A 15,979-nucleotide genomic window follows, 5' to 3' on the forward strand; every position below is an offset into this window, starting at 1 on the left:
GCTCTTTCCAAGCCTGATGTCCTAGTATAGATCAGGAGAAGGATCCCTCTTGAGGGTGCTGTGTCCTAAATATAAGTTATTTGGGTCTCTTCAGTTGGTGAGATACATGAAGGGCTCATGGTTGATTACAGGCCAGGAGTAGGAAGTCAGCTTGGGAGAGCCATAAATAGTGTAATTCAGCTTTTCCAAGTCCCCAGCAGGTGTATTCATTGGGCACATGAGTCTCTCCAGGCATTAAAATTGACAGATTTCATTAACTTGCTTCAACCTGAGAATCTAGCTATAACAAACAGTGTGGAGAAATCAGAGGAACTGCAGGTTCTCAGCAAGACTGTGTTATCAGGCAGTCCTGACTGTACAGAGCCTGTAGGCTTAGCAGTCACCGTTCTTGCTGATACTGCTCTTAATGACTAATCCCCACAGCATCCTTCCGCACCTCTTTGAGCCTTGCAATTTAACACTGCAGACAGCCTCTAGAAGGAAATTACGTGATGCAGAAAGAACAGCCATCCTTTCCAGCAGTGGTAATGCATGCAGCTCTTGCATTTTCACACAGAGCTCACAAAATGGAGAATTTTTCCTTAAGCCTTTTCACTTGAAATCATGCTACCAGTTCTTGGATATCATTAAAAATATAGAAAATACAAAGTAGAGAGTTCAGGAAACATCTGGACAATGTTCTTAGTTAAATGGTCTGATTTTGGGGTGGTCCTGTGAGAAGAAAGATGTTGGGCTCATTGTTCCTTACAGGTCCTTGTCACAGAATGGCCAGGGTTGGAAGGGACCTCAAGGATCATGAATCTCCAACCCCCCTGCCACATGCAGGGCCACCAACCTCCACATTCAATACTAGACCAGGCTGCCCAGGGCCGCATCCAATCTGGCCTTGAATACCTCCAGGGACGGGGTATCCACAGCCTCTCTGGGCAGCCTGTTCCAGCACCTCACCACTCTCTCTGTAAAGAACTTCCCCCTGACATCCAACACATGGTGTGATTCTATGATACTATGTAGGATACTGTGCAGGATGAGAGCAGTAGCTGAAATCTGGCAGATGAATAGCAATGTGTTAGGATGCACTCAGTTCACATGGAGGAGACTAAAGGAGAGGTAGGCTCCCAGCATGAAGTAGGAATTGCATTGTTTCTCTTCTTGTCCTCTCTCCAGAGGAAAGCAACAAAAAATATTTCTGTAGTTTTCCAGGGGACATAGCTCTCAGGATCTCTATAGAAACATCTGCTAAGAAGCAGTCATAAGATTGTACAGCAGACCACTAAAGTTTCATAATGTCCAGAAATTATGCTGTTTATTCTTGAGTGCCACCTACTGACAATTTCTTTCATAATGATTTACTTTCACTAACACTTCTTATTTAACATACTTTATGTAACATTTGCTAGCTTAGAAAGGGTGGCCTTCAGATTTGGATCTCAGTGATTAGAAGTTAGCATCTTATTGGGACAGCTAGCAACTTACAATGTTCCTTGTTTCTTGAATACTTCCAGCCCCTCTGCAGGCTGGGATGTTCTGCATGTGTTGTTTTCTGCCATTGCTTCTGCTTTTCTTTTTCCTTCTGTCCATTGCCAGGCTTCCTCCCATCTGCCCTTCCTTAATTGCCTGCTGCTTCTGCCTGGAGGGCAGTTTCTGATCTCCCTAAGCTCATTCTGCTGATTTCAAAGTGTAGTTACAGTTGTGCTACCTCCCTGTGCAGAACAGTGCGATTTTGTGATGATTGCAGAGATCTTATTTCTCCCCTCTTTTCTGTTCTTCCTCCATTTTCAAGAGCCCTACCAGAAACTTCTGTGCAGTAACCCTGAAAATACTGACTAATCACTGACTCCATTATACTACTTGTTCTAGATGTATTTTATTTTAGTTATGCAATACTTGGATTAGTATTATTATATTATTATTACTACAGTTCTTAATTTTCTATCCCTAAGATATCCTCCCGCACTGGTCCAATACATTTTGAAAAGACAAAAATAAGTTAAAGGTGAAGATTTATTGCCAGGGACATCAGCTTGCAAAGTTTAATCTGCAAGCATGGCAGCTTGGATCTACCACCTGCCACAGAAACTGATGTCCGGAAAGCTGCAGCAGGAAACTGCGGTTCTCTGCAGACCATGGTGCCGTGCATCTCTGCCACAGTGGCTGTAGTGTCCAGGGGCTGACCTAAAATTGTGCTCTTCAGTCTGGAGAAAGCCTTTGAATTCCTATGGAAAGGGCCATATGTCTTAAGTAGTTACTTCCACTAAATGCTTATAGATCCCTGAATCTCTAGTGATACAACTGGGATTGCCCTGCTGAACTCAGTGCCACAGAAAACAGTGTTAGCTTTAGCTGGGATTGTTTCCATAGAGAGAGTTTTGCTGAAATGAGACCTGAGGAATAATTCCATATTTGTTCCTGGATTTCTGAGTCTGTATTTTTTCATATAAATACAGATTCAAACTAATGTTTGACTGACTTAGAAAACTACTGAGCAGTAGCATGTTATGTGTCACTTGCATTCCGTTTCTTTTATTTAATGATTAACAGTCCCCTGCTGCAATTCGTAATTCAGTCTTTCCCCTCTGTTCTTCTATCAGGCAGCAAAACCTGATCAGTGACAGAGACGATGCTTGTGAAATTGCTGCACAGGGGTTCCTCTCACTCACTGAAGGGCTGACAAGACACCAGCTGAGGAGAAAGCTTAATTGCATGAGTGATCAAAAGGATAATGCACAAGGACAGGGAGTCTGTAAGGGTGTCCGTGTAGGAGTGTTTTAGCAAAGATTATAGGGAAGATGTGAGTCTGGCACACGTGAAATGACAGAAATGAATGCATGAGCTAGTACAAATAGACACTAACCAAAGGCATCCACAGATCAGCTTGAGCCGCTTCATGGCTCTTGCCTAAAAGAACTATATTCTGTAAGCTGTCATCCCCCAAACTACACAAAGAGAAAAAAGGGAAGGTTTGTCCTTTGCCAGTGGAAAAGGAGAAGGGGGTAACCTCATGAAACAATAATACCCAGGCTGAGCTGGGAAAGAGAGATCAAAGCAATGAGCTGGAATGGGAAGAAATGACACAGGACACTGTGACACAGTGTACTTGTGAGAACAGTGGGAATTGAACTTAGAATTTGAGGACTGAAAAAGCATTGAAGGTACTTGCCAGCCCTTCCATGTGCTGTAAAGGGCCATGCTGCCAGAGATTCAATTTGTAGTTTGTATTATGCTTTGTTGTACTGTTTCTTGTCTTCCTTATATACAGCTCCACTTACATCACTGGAAGCATTTGAGAAGTAAGGTACCTCTATATACGAAAACAGGTGCCATTAAGATGGCTTATATGCAAACTTGTACTATTTTACCCCAAATTCATTAAAAACCTCATTATAGTTAAATTGGGATAAGTCTCTATGCCCGTGATCAACTGATTTAATCTGAATCAATATAAACCCGGTTTCAATTGATTTAAGAGAGTATCAGTGGAAAAGCACACCATTTCACAAAGTGATGGGAGGACGTATTTTTATTGAAACATTAAATCTTATGCGCTCCTTTGGTGCTTCATTTCTAGCCTATGTTTGTTTGGCCTTTATTTCCAACCCTCAATTCTTTCGCATCTTTTTCTTATCAATTTAGTAGCCCTGTTCAAGTTAGTAGGCCTTGTACAGACGTGCTTATCCCACGTGAGTGACATTCAAGGCTATGAGTCCTCATCACAAGGGGCATGCTACTTTCCACAGGCAGAGAAGGAGAAATGTGCTCCCATTCTAGGAGCAAGGCATCAAAAATGAGCTCTCTACAAACACGTGCAGTATGCAGAATTCAAGGCCCACCATACATACATTTACACCTAGTAGCTTTCAGGTATATTTGGCCTCTCTAAAATACTAACCCAGCAATTTATAAAGGATAAAGGGAAATGCCATCAAACTTTGGCACCCTGCTTCGCTGTTTCTTCACCTTTCCTCCCATTGCCTCTAGTGAGAGCTGGATGTGTATGACTAGGACATGGCAGAAAGAAAGCATCCAAAAAAACTGTTCTGTTCCCTGAAAGCAAGAAAGGGGCATCTCCAAATGTGATTGCTCATTTCATCTCATGAACGAGGTCCATATCTGCAGTCTGTATGTGCCAAAAATTATACATTCCTGCACTTTTTTCTTTACCCATGGACACAAAAAAAAAAAAAAGCAAAAAAGTGAGGCTAGAGAAACGGGAGTTTGCCGAGACCATTAAGGAACTGGACAGCACTGAGTTAATTGAGAATTTTGCCACCTTGCCTCCATGATCCCAGAAAAGTCATTCAATCATTCTGTGCTTGCGCTCCCTGCTACAGTAGCTGTTGGTCTACATGGTCTATTTACAACCAGCTTGAAGCAGTCTAATGTTATCTAAGCTTATCTAATATAACCCTGGGAGAGCAAATGCAGCTGAGATCTTGAATTGCCACTGTAATGTTAGAAACGGGATAGAAAAATATTGCCCCTCTTGAGCTGCTGGTGTTAAATAATGCAGTCCTCTTCTTCCAGCCTCTCATGACTGTGATAGCTACAGTAGAACTTTACTCCAAATGCTGCTCTAATTTAGCACTGCAGCTGTCAAGCCAGCCTCAGCTTTTGCGTGAGATTTCATGAAAAATAAATTTGACTGCTTCTCCAAGCTGAAAGGCCTCTAACCATGTCTCCAGCCTGCTGGCCACAGTACTTACAGGCTTTGTGAAATTTGTTTTTCACATCTAGGAGGGTAGATGATGGAGGTATCTAAAAAAGAAAACAAAATGCAAGCAGGTTAATTTTTCCATCTTTTTCAATCTGAGATGCCTTCCCCCCCATAAATGTAGAGACAATTCAATTTGTCTATAAGTTCTTTAGATAACAATAAAGCAAATCATTAAATTCCCACCTCAAATTTTATTTGCATCTTACCCAGGCCACTTCTGCATGGACAGCTGAAGGGTAAAATCCCAAGGTCAAGAGGGAAAGCTGCTGGCCCTGCAGAGGCAGCAACTGCCCCTAGGATCAAACCGATGGGACATCTTTGTTAGCTTTAAGCTTAGGTTCAAGCACGTTAGGACTTGGTTCTTAGAGACATGGAGAGGTTTTCTCTGGAGCCAGTAGTAAAGGGGGGAATCTCTGTCCTTTCTGCTTGAAATCAGTTTCTTTCTGCAAGCTGTCCTTTGTGTGCAACAAAGCAATTCAGGTGTCACAGTGTTAGGTGGCAGTCTGGAGGCCATTTAGGCTCTATTTTATTATGTTTATTGATTTCTTAACACACTTTGTACAAAGTGTCTGAGAAACACAGCAAGAATTTACTAGACTGAAAGGCTTAGAAGTAAGTAGCCTAAATTTACAAGCAAAAGGAATGGAACGTTTCAGAAAGAAATATGTTAAGCTTGAGATTGAGGTAGGCAGTGGCAAGGGTCTGGTCTTAACAAAACCATCCCTTTGCAGTTGACACTGATTTAGTAGTCTGTGTTGATGACTGAAGCTCAGAGACTGAGTAAATTAAAGTGTATCTTAACTGTGGGGACCCACTTTGTCTCTAGTGAAAGACCTTATGGTTACAGCAAGACAGCAGAACGTAGAAAGCTTCCTTCCCCAAGGACTTAAGTACCTGTGCTATGTAAAATTGCTGGCTCAAAAGCTACCAATCATTACAAGTAAATACACTTATGTCATTTGACACCCAATATAAATATCCAATATACTTGTCATTAGTGCATAGGAATAAGCCAGCGTTTTTCTAGTGAGAATATGAATAGGCAGAAAAAAGTGTGTAAAATTAAGATTTTTGCTAGCTCTGTCTTTGGGTTTAGATGAGAATACTTTCTTTTCCACAGTTAGAGAGAGATTTTCTAGGCACTGGTAAAGTCCAGATTTGCAGTCATTCCATGCAACTTCCAGTAGAACGGCACATCCTTTTGTAATGTGTACAGCTGTTTTGGACTTGAATAGGAGAGGAAGGTTTTGGTTTTGTTTGTTCTTTGTTTAATTATTGTTTTCAGAGACTCTAAAAATACCTGAAATTGCCTTCTTTCACCTCAATTTCACATCTATGAAGTCTGGATCCTAGATGAATGCAAGTTGTGTTGGGTGGCAACAGCCATAGAGTACCCAAGACCTTTCACGTGTCCTAGAGCAGGGCAGGTTTGGAAGTTTTCCAAGCTCTAAGAAAGGAAGCCAAAAACCTTGCTCAGGACTGCTAAAAATCAAGGTATTGCCAAGGCAGATAATGACCACAATAGCTTCTCAAACTGGGTGCTTAAAGAACTGATACTAAATACTGATTGCTAAATACTGTGAGTCAATCACCTTACCGCATAAATACTGTTAACCTGAGCACACTCATAGCATAGAGCAGCCCAAGAGCCTCTCCCTTGAGTAGGGATGCCCTTCGTGGTTGCACCTCCGCAGAGATCCCTTATACCTTGATGACAAGATACCTTGCTGATAGAGATCCTTGGTAAGTGATGAATAGTTTTAAGCTTTGTTAGCGTTACTAAAATTATATCTTAGATTGATTGTGCCTATATAAACTCTCAGGCATAAATCATTGACCAAATCCAGGAGTGGATTCCATGCTTCTGTGGTTCAAGGAGTTTAGAAAGCAATGGGGTCCACCCTGAACCTCAGGACTCAATGAGAGAGTCTCCTGGATGAGAGTTTTTAACCCAATCCTCTACGCAGTAAATAATCAAGTGTACCCCACCATCTCAAACCTTGCTAAGCTTCTGTCTTATTTAAGTTAATCTTTGCTAAATAACTACATGATTTCAATATATTCCTGCTTCCTTCTTATGAGTGAGGTGTTTGAGTTTCTAGTTGCGAGAAGCTCACAACCAGATCTGGTGTTTGAACCACATAGCTGGACTGTGCTTCCTTGCAACATTTATGAGTGTTGCAGAGCTCATTAGCAAGGGCACTGCTGGGCATGAGTACGTCCAAGCTGCTTGAGGCTAGAGCTGCTTTTAATCATGCCAGCTCAGGATGGATGGATGGTTGCTTGGCTAGTCATGTTCTGGCAGCTCTGTGTGGCACCACACTGTGTGGGCTGCATGTGCCCAGGGAAGGCCTGGGGCACGTGTTCTCAGCCAAGAGGGCAGGAAGACATTTGTTTTGTGGGCCAACTGGCTTGGAGAAGGGCCGTTCTCTTCTCTTGAGGCAAACTGCACAGACCACAAGTTGAAAAATAACACAAATGCCTTCCTATTGAGAATGGGCTGTGACACTGAGGAATCACAGCGTCCTTTCTCAGGCAGAATAATGAGGCTATAGTCACAAAAGAATGAAATACATTATTTTTTTTTTATGATCTTGATAATTCTGTGTCCTTTTTCTTAAAGGCATCATAAAACAACCAGTGAGGCTATAGATTCTAATATTGATCAGTGTGAAGATGGATGCTGAGACATCAGCTTACTACTAAGAGTGTTCTCTTCATAAACCATTAATTATCTTTTGTTCTTTTCATCCTACATCAATACAAGCTAAAGAATTGTAAGGACTGGAACATCATCTCCTCTTATTACCCATTGTGCTGGCTGAATAAAAACCCTGAAACATTTCACTGTAATTATTAGTCCTATTCTTCTTTTATTCTTTTAAATTATTTATGAAAGGACTATAACCTTTCTTTTCCTCTAATTCAGCACTTTTCAAATATGCAAATGGAAAACAGAAAGACCACCCTTGGTTTATTTAAAAGATCTATTTCATTTAAAAGAATAATTTCATTCTCAAAGCACCTTAGTTGGCACATATCTTCTACATCTGATGGTCAAGCAGAGAACTCCAACTTCTTACCTTGTGTAGTCTAACACCAGGTTTCAAATATACCTGACTTTCTAAGAAGTTGTTATTGTAATTTATGTTCAAAACTACTTTTTCTTCACACACACACACAAAAAAAAAAAGTATGAAAACTGCAGATTTTACAGGTATGGATGGCACTCATTACATTTTTCAGAAAATAATGAGTTAAAAAGCTCAGATCCTGTTTTTCTTGTATCTTCATAGCAAAAATATTTAAAGAATGAAAGGATCATCCGTTCCATTTCTGTCCTTCATTTATGCAGCAGTGCACAAAGCATGACATTTCTTTTAAGATTTAAAATACAGCATTAGTAACTTGGGCTATGACTCAAGGAAAAGCCATAAGTGGAAGATATTATGAGAATTTGAAACTGTCTTTTGTAAGTGCAGGCTAATCAGATAGTTTTCCATTTTCATACCTCTTCCACATTTGTAAGTCAAAAAATTATAACTAATATGGTTATCTGCATGTAACTGCATCACACAGTCCTTATACTGAGGAATTAATTCAGCGGTTATAGGTTAGAAGGATGTCTGCAGGAATTTGAATAAGCATAAAAGTGGTCATTCGTTCAACATTTTCCTTTCACTATTTTTTCCCTCTCTGGCATGTCGGCACTGCTGAGTCACTTCCTTTCCAACGGGCTGTCATTTTCCACGGCTGCAGAAATTCAGGTATTCTGCCACTGCAGCTGCTTGTTAACTGCAGACAGCCTCATTCTTTATCCAGGTACATTTGTTCAAAAGGGTGACATCAGCTGATTGTAACTGAAGCACTGATCCCAAAACAGAAAATGAGGCCAGTGGAAGAGCCGGGTAATTTTCAAATTCAGCACACAACAAATACTTCATAATTACTGCTTTGACACCATGTCCTTGCTTGGGGAACATACTGTATTATTATAAATCAGCAGCAAACCACAGCAAGTGAATCAGGGAAAACACCCATTCTAATTGATGTCCGCATTTTATGAATTTGGCATCTACATCCAATTTCTTTTTCTTATTGTTAATCTTCAAGGACAGCGTTAAGAATGGGTGCCATGAAAACCTCCCTCAGCATGTCCCACAATGGTCTCTTTGTTAGCCTGGTGTGCTAGTCATGCTCAAAGAGATATAAATATCTTCCATATTTAGACAAGTAACTCCATTTAGACAAGTGTTGTCAGCAACTACACAAAGGGTTTATATGAAATGCAGCATTTCACTCAGTAGATCGCAGCACAAACTCTATACTAAAAAAAAGCAGCTCTGGTCTCATGCCAATCTTTCCAGAAACCAGAGAGATTCAGCACTGTGTTTCTGGCTCAATTACAGCCGCGTTGCTTAGTCTCCTAGAGGTTATTTATGTGATCACCTGAACTCTGGCATATGAGATAATCCAACTGACTAACATTCCCAGTAACAATAGGTCAAAATATCTATGAATGCACAAAACTGCATGCTTACTGGGTGACTGGGTGTGGGCATGTCAATTTAAACTGGCCATGCTTGTCTCTGAAGATGTTTTGTTGTTTTTGTACTACAAGCTGGGTGCTTATAATAAATACTCTCCCTTAACAGGAAAATGGAGTGGGGGGGGAAGGGGGGAACAACCTGAAAAAGAAGTGTCAGATACTGGAAAGAGCTTTTTCTCCCCCTGCTAAAAATTATTGTGGAAATAAACAGAAAGTGATCTATTAGCCGATAGAAGGCTTGCAGGCCATCCCTCGATTTACAGAGTTCACCATGTCACCAGCACTGGCATCTCTCCGTGCCTTCTAACCTTTAGCTGAAGAGAAATGAATAAGGTTTCTGTGCTCACCTTGAGAGTAGAGAAAGTTCTGTCACATCACTTTTCTAATAGGAAAACGAAATGGTTCTGGAAAAACTTTGGATGTGTAAATTCATGTTGACTTTGAATTTTAAAAATGAAATAGAAAGTGTTTGTGGTGGTCATATTTGTTTGGTTTTTTTTTTAGCTTGGTTTCATGAAATGCTGAAAATTCATTTTGCTGTGTTATTTTCATTTCCTTTATTTCTCATCCTTACAGAACTTTCATTACTTTCATATTATTTTCTGACACATCAATCATGATAGTGTAAAATAATATAACACCCTCTCCAGCAATGAAAAATCACCTGATAGGAAATAACATTCAAATAAATGAATGCACTATTACATTGTAAAGCAAATTGCACCTGAAATATTTATTGTGTCATGAGATTGAAATGTTCCAAAATTTATTTGTAATATTGTCTTCCTCTCCCAAATTTCCATGTCATCGAAAGGCCAAGATTCATTTGATTGCACCATAATTTGAAGATTATTTCGGGGGGGAAAAAAAAAAACTAATTTCATCCAATTCTTCTAAGGAAAAAAAGTGGAGTTTGTTTTATTTTATTTTGATTGCCATATTAAATATGTGGCTCTCTCATCTTTTCTACCAAATGGCAGTAGATGTTTGTGCTTGGTGTTTTTTTTTTTTTTTAATACTTGTGTGTATTGCTAACGTTTATAATAATAAAATTTAAAATCAGTACACCCAATAAACTCAATCAGTATGTATCTGGGGGACTAGGAAAAAGAAATAACAACAATATTAACCAGCTCAAAGGAAAATTCACAGGAAAACGTATCATCAAGACAAGTGGTTCTGTGTGTAGCAGGGCTAATGAAGCCTTACTTTCTACTAACTGATTATAAAGGATTTTCAAATCTATTCCAATTGCTCTCTACCCCTTCCTTGTCTCCTGTAATGTTGCCAGTAGGCAAGATGGTTGGTGATGGTTGGATTCTGCCTGTCCTGCCTGCTCTGAGCACTAAGCTACCATGCCAGCAGCTTTCATTAGACAAGCAGAAGCTAAGTGACCTTATGAACGCTTTTCTTCTCTTACAGGTATTTATGTTTGGCCAATAGGTCCAAAATTATGTTGGTGAGATCAGACAGAAAGATGGAGAGGCAGCCAGCCTCCTGTGGCCCATGAGGTTAAGGATGGAGCTGGAAACAGAAAGGAACAGGAAACGGAGGTGATGTGTGAAAACAATTAGATATCATCTGGGCAATCAGAAATCTAAATGCTTTTCACAAAGCCAAGTGCTATGAGGAGATATTTGCTGTTCCTCTGGCACAGATTTTCTGCCACAGCTTGTTTTCCTGTTTCAAAGGAGAGCTTGCATTTTAAGAACTTCTGAAAATCCAGAATTGTTTAAACATAGATAGGTATGTTATAATTAAAGCAGCAATATATACCGTTAGGTATTTATAGCTTTGTGGCAGCTTAACCTGGCAGGCAGCTAACACCACACAGTTATTTGCTCACTCCTCCTGCTCCAAGTGGGATCAGGAAAAAAAATAATTGTAGGTTGAGATGAAAATTATTTACCGAGACAGAAAAGATAAGTAATAGTAATGATAATATTATACAGATATATATGTATATAGAAAACAAGTGATGCATAACATAATTGCTCACCACTCAACAACTAGCACCAGGCAGTCCCCTCCAGCCAATTCCAATCAGTTTTACAGTTTTTACATTATGTCATACAGAATATCCCTGTGGCCAGCTTACATCAGCTGTCCTAGTTCTGTCCCCTCCCAGCTCTTGGTGGCCCCCACGTCCTCTCGCTGGCAGGGCAGTAGGAGAAGCTAAGAAAGGGAAATGTCCTTGGCTCTGTACAGCACTGCTCAACAAAGCTGGAAACATCAGTGTGTTATTAACATTGTTTTTTCTCCTAAAGCCAAAACTTAGCATTGTATCACACACTATGGAGAAAAAATGTCCAAACTGAAACCAGGACAAAGATCCACTGCTACATGGCTCAGGTATTTTGTGAAGAATCACAGGACTAAGATTTCAGAAAGAACCTGAAGCATTCTCCAATGGACCAATAAATCCTGAGCAGGAGTATTTTAATGCTACAATAATGCCTATATGAAATGCTGTTATAACCTAAATTTCCATCATGGGTTGTGCTGATTAACTATTAGACTAATAAAACACCTACAGCTCCCTATGGTCTTATATTGCTCCAGTACATTCGTAATTTGCAATTATCTGTGAATTACCTTTGATACAATAAGGCAAATGTGCAGCTGGGGTAAAATGTCATCACTTTGTGGGGAATTAGAACATTTTCACAGCGGTTGAGGATCTGTCTCTACAGATATACTTTTGGCACTATTCACTGCTCTTGTAGCATAGCTGGCCTTTACGACTGGCAGAAATCATAGAATCATAGTATGAGTTGGGTTGGAAAGGACCTTAAAAATCATCAAGCTCCAACCCCTGCTGTGGGCAGGTAAATGAAGACCTGGAGCACCACTGGTGTCTCATGAATTACATCTCTTGTTTTCACTGAGCTTTGAATTAAGCTTTTTTTTTTTTTCTTTTGTATTTCACTCTATCTTCCCCCCTGCTGAAGCTTAGACCATTATAGCTAAGATAAGAGCTGCATAAAAAGAGTCATTTAAAGGCATTTCTAAGCTTTGAAAATTAGTATCAGCTGAAGCATCAGACTTTGGTAGTGGCTCCTTTCCTTCTTTGAACTATCCCTTTACAAATGCTAAATGCCCTTAAGTTACCAGCTTCTCCTTTCCTCAGTCTCTCTTCTAGATAAACCAAAAGCCGTTTCTCCAGGTTTTTCATCCAAAAACCTGTACTGAAATAAGAACGGTAACTGCAAAGAGCAGAGATTAATGTCCAGTTTCTTGCTAGCTGTAGCTATACTGACATTAAAATAATGTGAATTTCTAGTACAGCAGGAAGAATTGAATTGAAGTGGATTGCTTCAATAGAATTTGAATATGTTTACCCACTTTGAGAAGTGTAACTAATAACCGAGGAGGAAAATACTTCTCATATCACCTCCAGCACTAGGAATAGGCATAAGATTCACTTCTTATGGGCAAGAAAATGCATAGACATTATAACAGTTGTAAATGTAATGTATTGTCTTGCAGTGTCTCCCAGCAGGGATCAGCTCCCTGTTGAGCTGCATGGGGGGAAAACATGCAGTAAAAGACAATGACACTGCAAAATCCTCCTTTCAAAAGGAAGTAAAATGGAATTTGCAGAGCAGTGAGTTCAGCTAGTTCCATCTGTGTACCTTCACCTGTATTGCTGTGGGACTCACTATCAACAAGTGGTCTTCTCAAGGAAACCTCCTCCTTTGACTAGCTGGTTATTGAATTCCTTTGGGTATCGTTGGCACCAAAGAGACAGATGTCCTTAAAGAGAGACTGCTTGAATGAGGAAGATGATGATCTCAAAAATCCTATACATAAAATGAAGCAGCTGTGGACATGCACAGGTTCTGCTCATTCCCCACAAGGAAGAATAGAGTCCAGTAAAGTTAAACATTAAAACTGCAAAATTAAAATAAATAAATAAATAAAAATTAAATATCTCTTTTCAGGAAAATGACTTCAATATTATGCTGACTTCCGTACTACAGAAGTAAGAAAGGAAAGGCTGATATAAAAGGCACTGCATGGGGTTTCTTTGCTGAGTTCATTACCTACTTCAGTAATTGCATTTGCTCACCTAAAATGAAAGTGGTATTTACAGAATAGCCTCCAAGTTGTGATGTGAGAAGTTATTTTTATTTGTTAGATAAAACCATGGAAAAGAGAGCTGGTGATGACGGCTCTTTTTGGCTGCCCACTTTCTGTGGCAGAGCTACAACCCACAGGCAAGAAAAAGATTTATGATACTGCACCTGCATGCATCTGCTTTTGTTGTCATGCCAGTGTAAATCAGAAGCAACTCCGTTTATTGTTAAACCACAGTGTGCAGATACTAAGGCACTACTCTTTTAGGTGCTTTAGAAAGAAAAATGATTGCAAACTCCTTCAGACAGAAACAAGGCTTTCAAGTAAATCAAAAGGAGTCCTATTTTATCTTTGTGTTACGTGTTCCTAGGGTACATACTGTTAACCACAACCATTTAATTACTACTAACTTAGCTTTTTAAGTACTCTTTTGTAGGCATTAAGCTGTTTGGTTTTTTTTGAAAGAAGTGTCACTGTGCAGCAGACAAAACCTGAGTTTGCGCCTCTGCTTACAGCTTAGCTAGCAAAATCATGAAGCACAAAACTACTGAGCTCCATGATTTCTGATGGGGAAAAAAGCTTTCTCTGCTGGTTTCCCCAGAGGTGATTTATTCTGTAAAACAACGCTGTGCAACACTTTATGCCTTCAAAGCAACTCGTGCAAAATTAATTACATTGCACTACATTTGTAGGAAAATACATTTTACTACAAGTTAATTTGAAGAATAAGATAATATACAATGAATGCTGTAACAGAAACAGTTATGAGTTGCCTTAACAGCATTTATAAATCAAATCACTGCACATCGATAACCTTAAAACTAACCTACTTCAGGCTTTTGCAATAATGTAGAAGTAAAGTAGTTTTTGAGCAGCTATTTCTCATCCATAAATTGTGGCTGGAGATGGAAAACGTAGATTATTTATTTAAAAATACAAAACCTATTTTCTTTCAACCTTAGGACTCCATGAATTTTGCACCGTCTGTTGTTTTTTTGGAAGTAAACAAACTACCCAAAATCCTTACACATTTTGAGACTGTTTTTCAATGAAAATATTTAAAACAAAAATATTAAATCAGTGCTAATTACACGCCCTCTGTTCTTTACAGGCAGTTGGGAGTTCCAACAATAGAAAGCCTCCAGCCGAGCAGCAGGGAGGAAAGGAAGAGCTGGGGCTCAGTCACTCAAACCGACCCACGTGCCCAGGTTGTTGCCCTCAAAACCTCACTGCCTGTTATGCCACTGCTGAGATCATGTAAGTCCACTTACCTTTGCCCACCTCAGAATTCATTTTTATACCAAGAGCAAACCTGGGAAAAAATATCTTGCATTGTTTTTGTTCATCTTTTAAATCATTTAGTTGCCAGAAAAGCTCACCTGCACTAAACTAATTGCATAATGTCATATCCGTAGCAGAGGAACTCCCCACAGCAGGTTGACACTATTAAAGTAATGATACTTTCATAACAAGTACACATGTGCAGAAAGAACTGCCAGTGCTGCTTACTTGGGACTTCAAGTTTTGCAAAGTGAAGTCTTGTTCTTAAAGCCCCAGCTCCTAGATGAGATCACTGCGATCCAACACCTGAGGTTTCCCTCTTCTGCTGCTTTCTTTCAGTATTTTTTTCTGGCTTTCCTGACTCTGGAAAAGCCTGCAGTATGAAGTGAACATATCTTACAGACTTAAACACCAGGCAAATATGTATTTATTCTCTGCCTTTAAGCCTATCGTACAGACGATCAAGACCTTAGACTAACCACTTAGCTCACTAATATTGAGTGACTAATCCCTCCCCCAAAGTGTAAGATGGGTAAGAAAGCCAAGAGATAGTGTTATTTTTAATTTTCCAGCTGGGGATATAATTCACAGTTACTTATACCTGATCCAGAGCCTACTGATGTCAGCTGATTGCTTGAGGTCACAGAGCTAAGCACACCTTTTCTAAATCCCTGATGCTGCTTTGAGCATAAGATGTCTTTTCTTACTAAATACCAAAACTAGGTAGATATATCATCACTATGCAGAATTTACAGAATTTCTACTAATCTGAACAGGACTCACATACATATGCAAGCGAGTCATAGAAGCTAACTCTGTAGAAGCATTGCCTGGTATTCAACCAGTTCTTTAATTATCTAATCTCTCTGCATGAGTTTCTATTAGGTGGAGAAAGAAAGGGGTTTTCTCTCTGCTGTTATAAGTGGTTCCCTTCAGATTTACTGAATCATTAAGGTTGGGAAAGACCTCTAAGATCATTCAGTCCAACCCCTAACTCATCCCTATCATGCCCACTAACCGTATCCCTCAGTCACACCTCTACAGTTCTTGAACATCTCCAGGGACAGTGACACCACCACCTCCCTGGGCAGCCTGTGCCAAAGCACTGCTACTCTTTCTGAGAGGAAATGTTTCCGAGTATCCAACCTGAATCTCCCCTGGTGCAACTTAAAGCCATTAAGCCACGGAAGCATCATGAATCTGAGAATACTACAAATAATACTTGCTAAATCATAATGCTTGAAACTACTAACAAAATGCAATAAGAATGTAAATGCATACATTTCTAAATATATGGTTCCTGTTCTTTCATATTATAAATCCTGAGAAGAATTAATTACATGCAACCTCGAGAC

At 39.7% G+C, this 15,979-nt stretch overlaps 1 protein-coding gene and 1 long non-coding RNA gene across 6 annotated transcripts in view; one reads left to right on the plus strand and one right to left on the minus strand.

Moving 5' to 3' along the window:
- TECRL (trans-2,3-enoyl-CoA reductase like) overlaps nucleotides 1-15,979 on the minus strand; it is a 51,795-nt gene that overhangs the window by 33,767 nt on the left and 2,049 nt on the right. For all 4 annotated transcript variants that reach the window (XM_085222631.1, XM_085222630.1, XM_085222633.1 and 1 more), the window contains exon 2: nucleotides 4,704-4,755. In XM_085222631.1, coding sequence (XP_085078757.1) covers nucleotides 4,704-4,755 — 52 coding nt within the window. The remainder of the gene's footprint in view (nucleotides 1-4,703; nucleotides 4,756-15,979) is intronic.
- The window catches only part of LOC104910599 (uncharacterized), a 32,730-nt gene that overhangs the window by 14,923 nt on the left and 1,828 nt on the right, over nucleotides 1-15,979 (plus strand). Inside the window, exons 2-3 of one of the 2 annotated variants that reach the window (XR_793220.4) lie at nucleotides 10,686-10,816; nucleotides 14,455-14,600. This is a non-coding gene — a long non-coding RNA (uncharacterized LOC104910599). The remainder of the gene's footprint in view (nucleotides 1-10,685; nucleotides 10,817-14,454; nucleotides 14,601-15,979) is intronic. The other variant, XR_014882966.1, reaches the window with a different exon arrangement.

This window comes from Meleagris gallopavo, chromosome 4, assembly GCF_905368555.1.
Source record: "Meleagris gallopavo chromosome 4, MGAL_WU_HG_1.1, whole genome shotgun sequence".
In the NCBI taxonomy this organism is placed as follows: domain Eukaryota; kingdom Metazoa; phylum Chordata; class Aves; order Galliformes; family Phasianidae; genus Meleagris; species Meleagris gallopavo.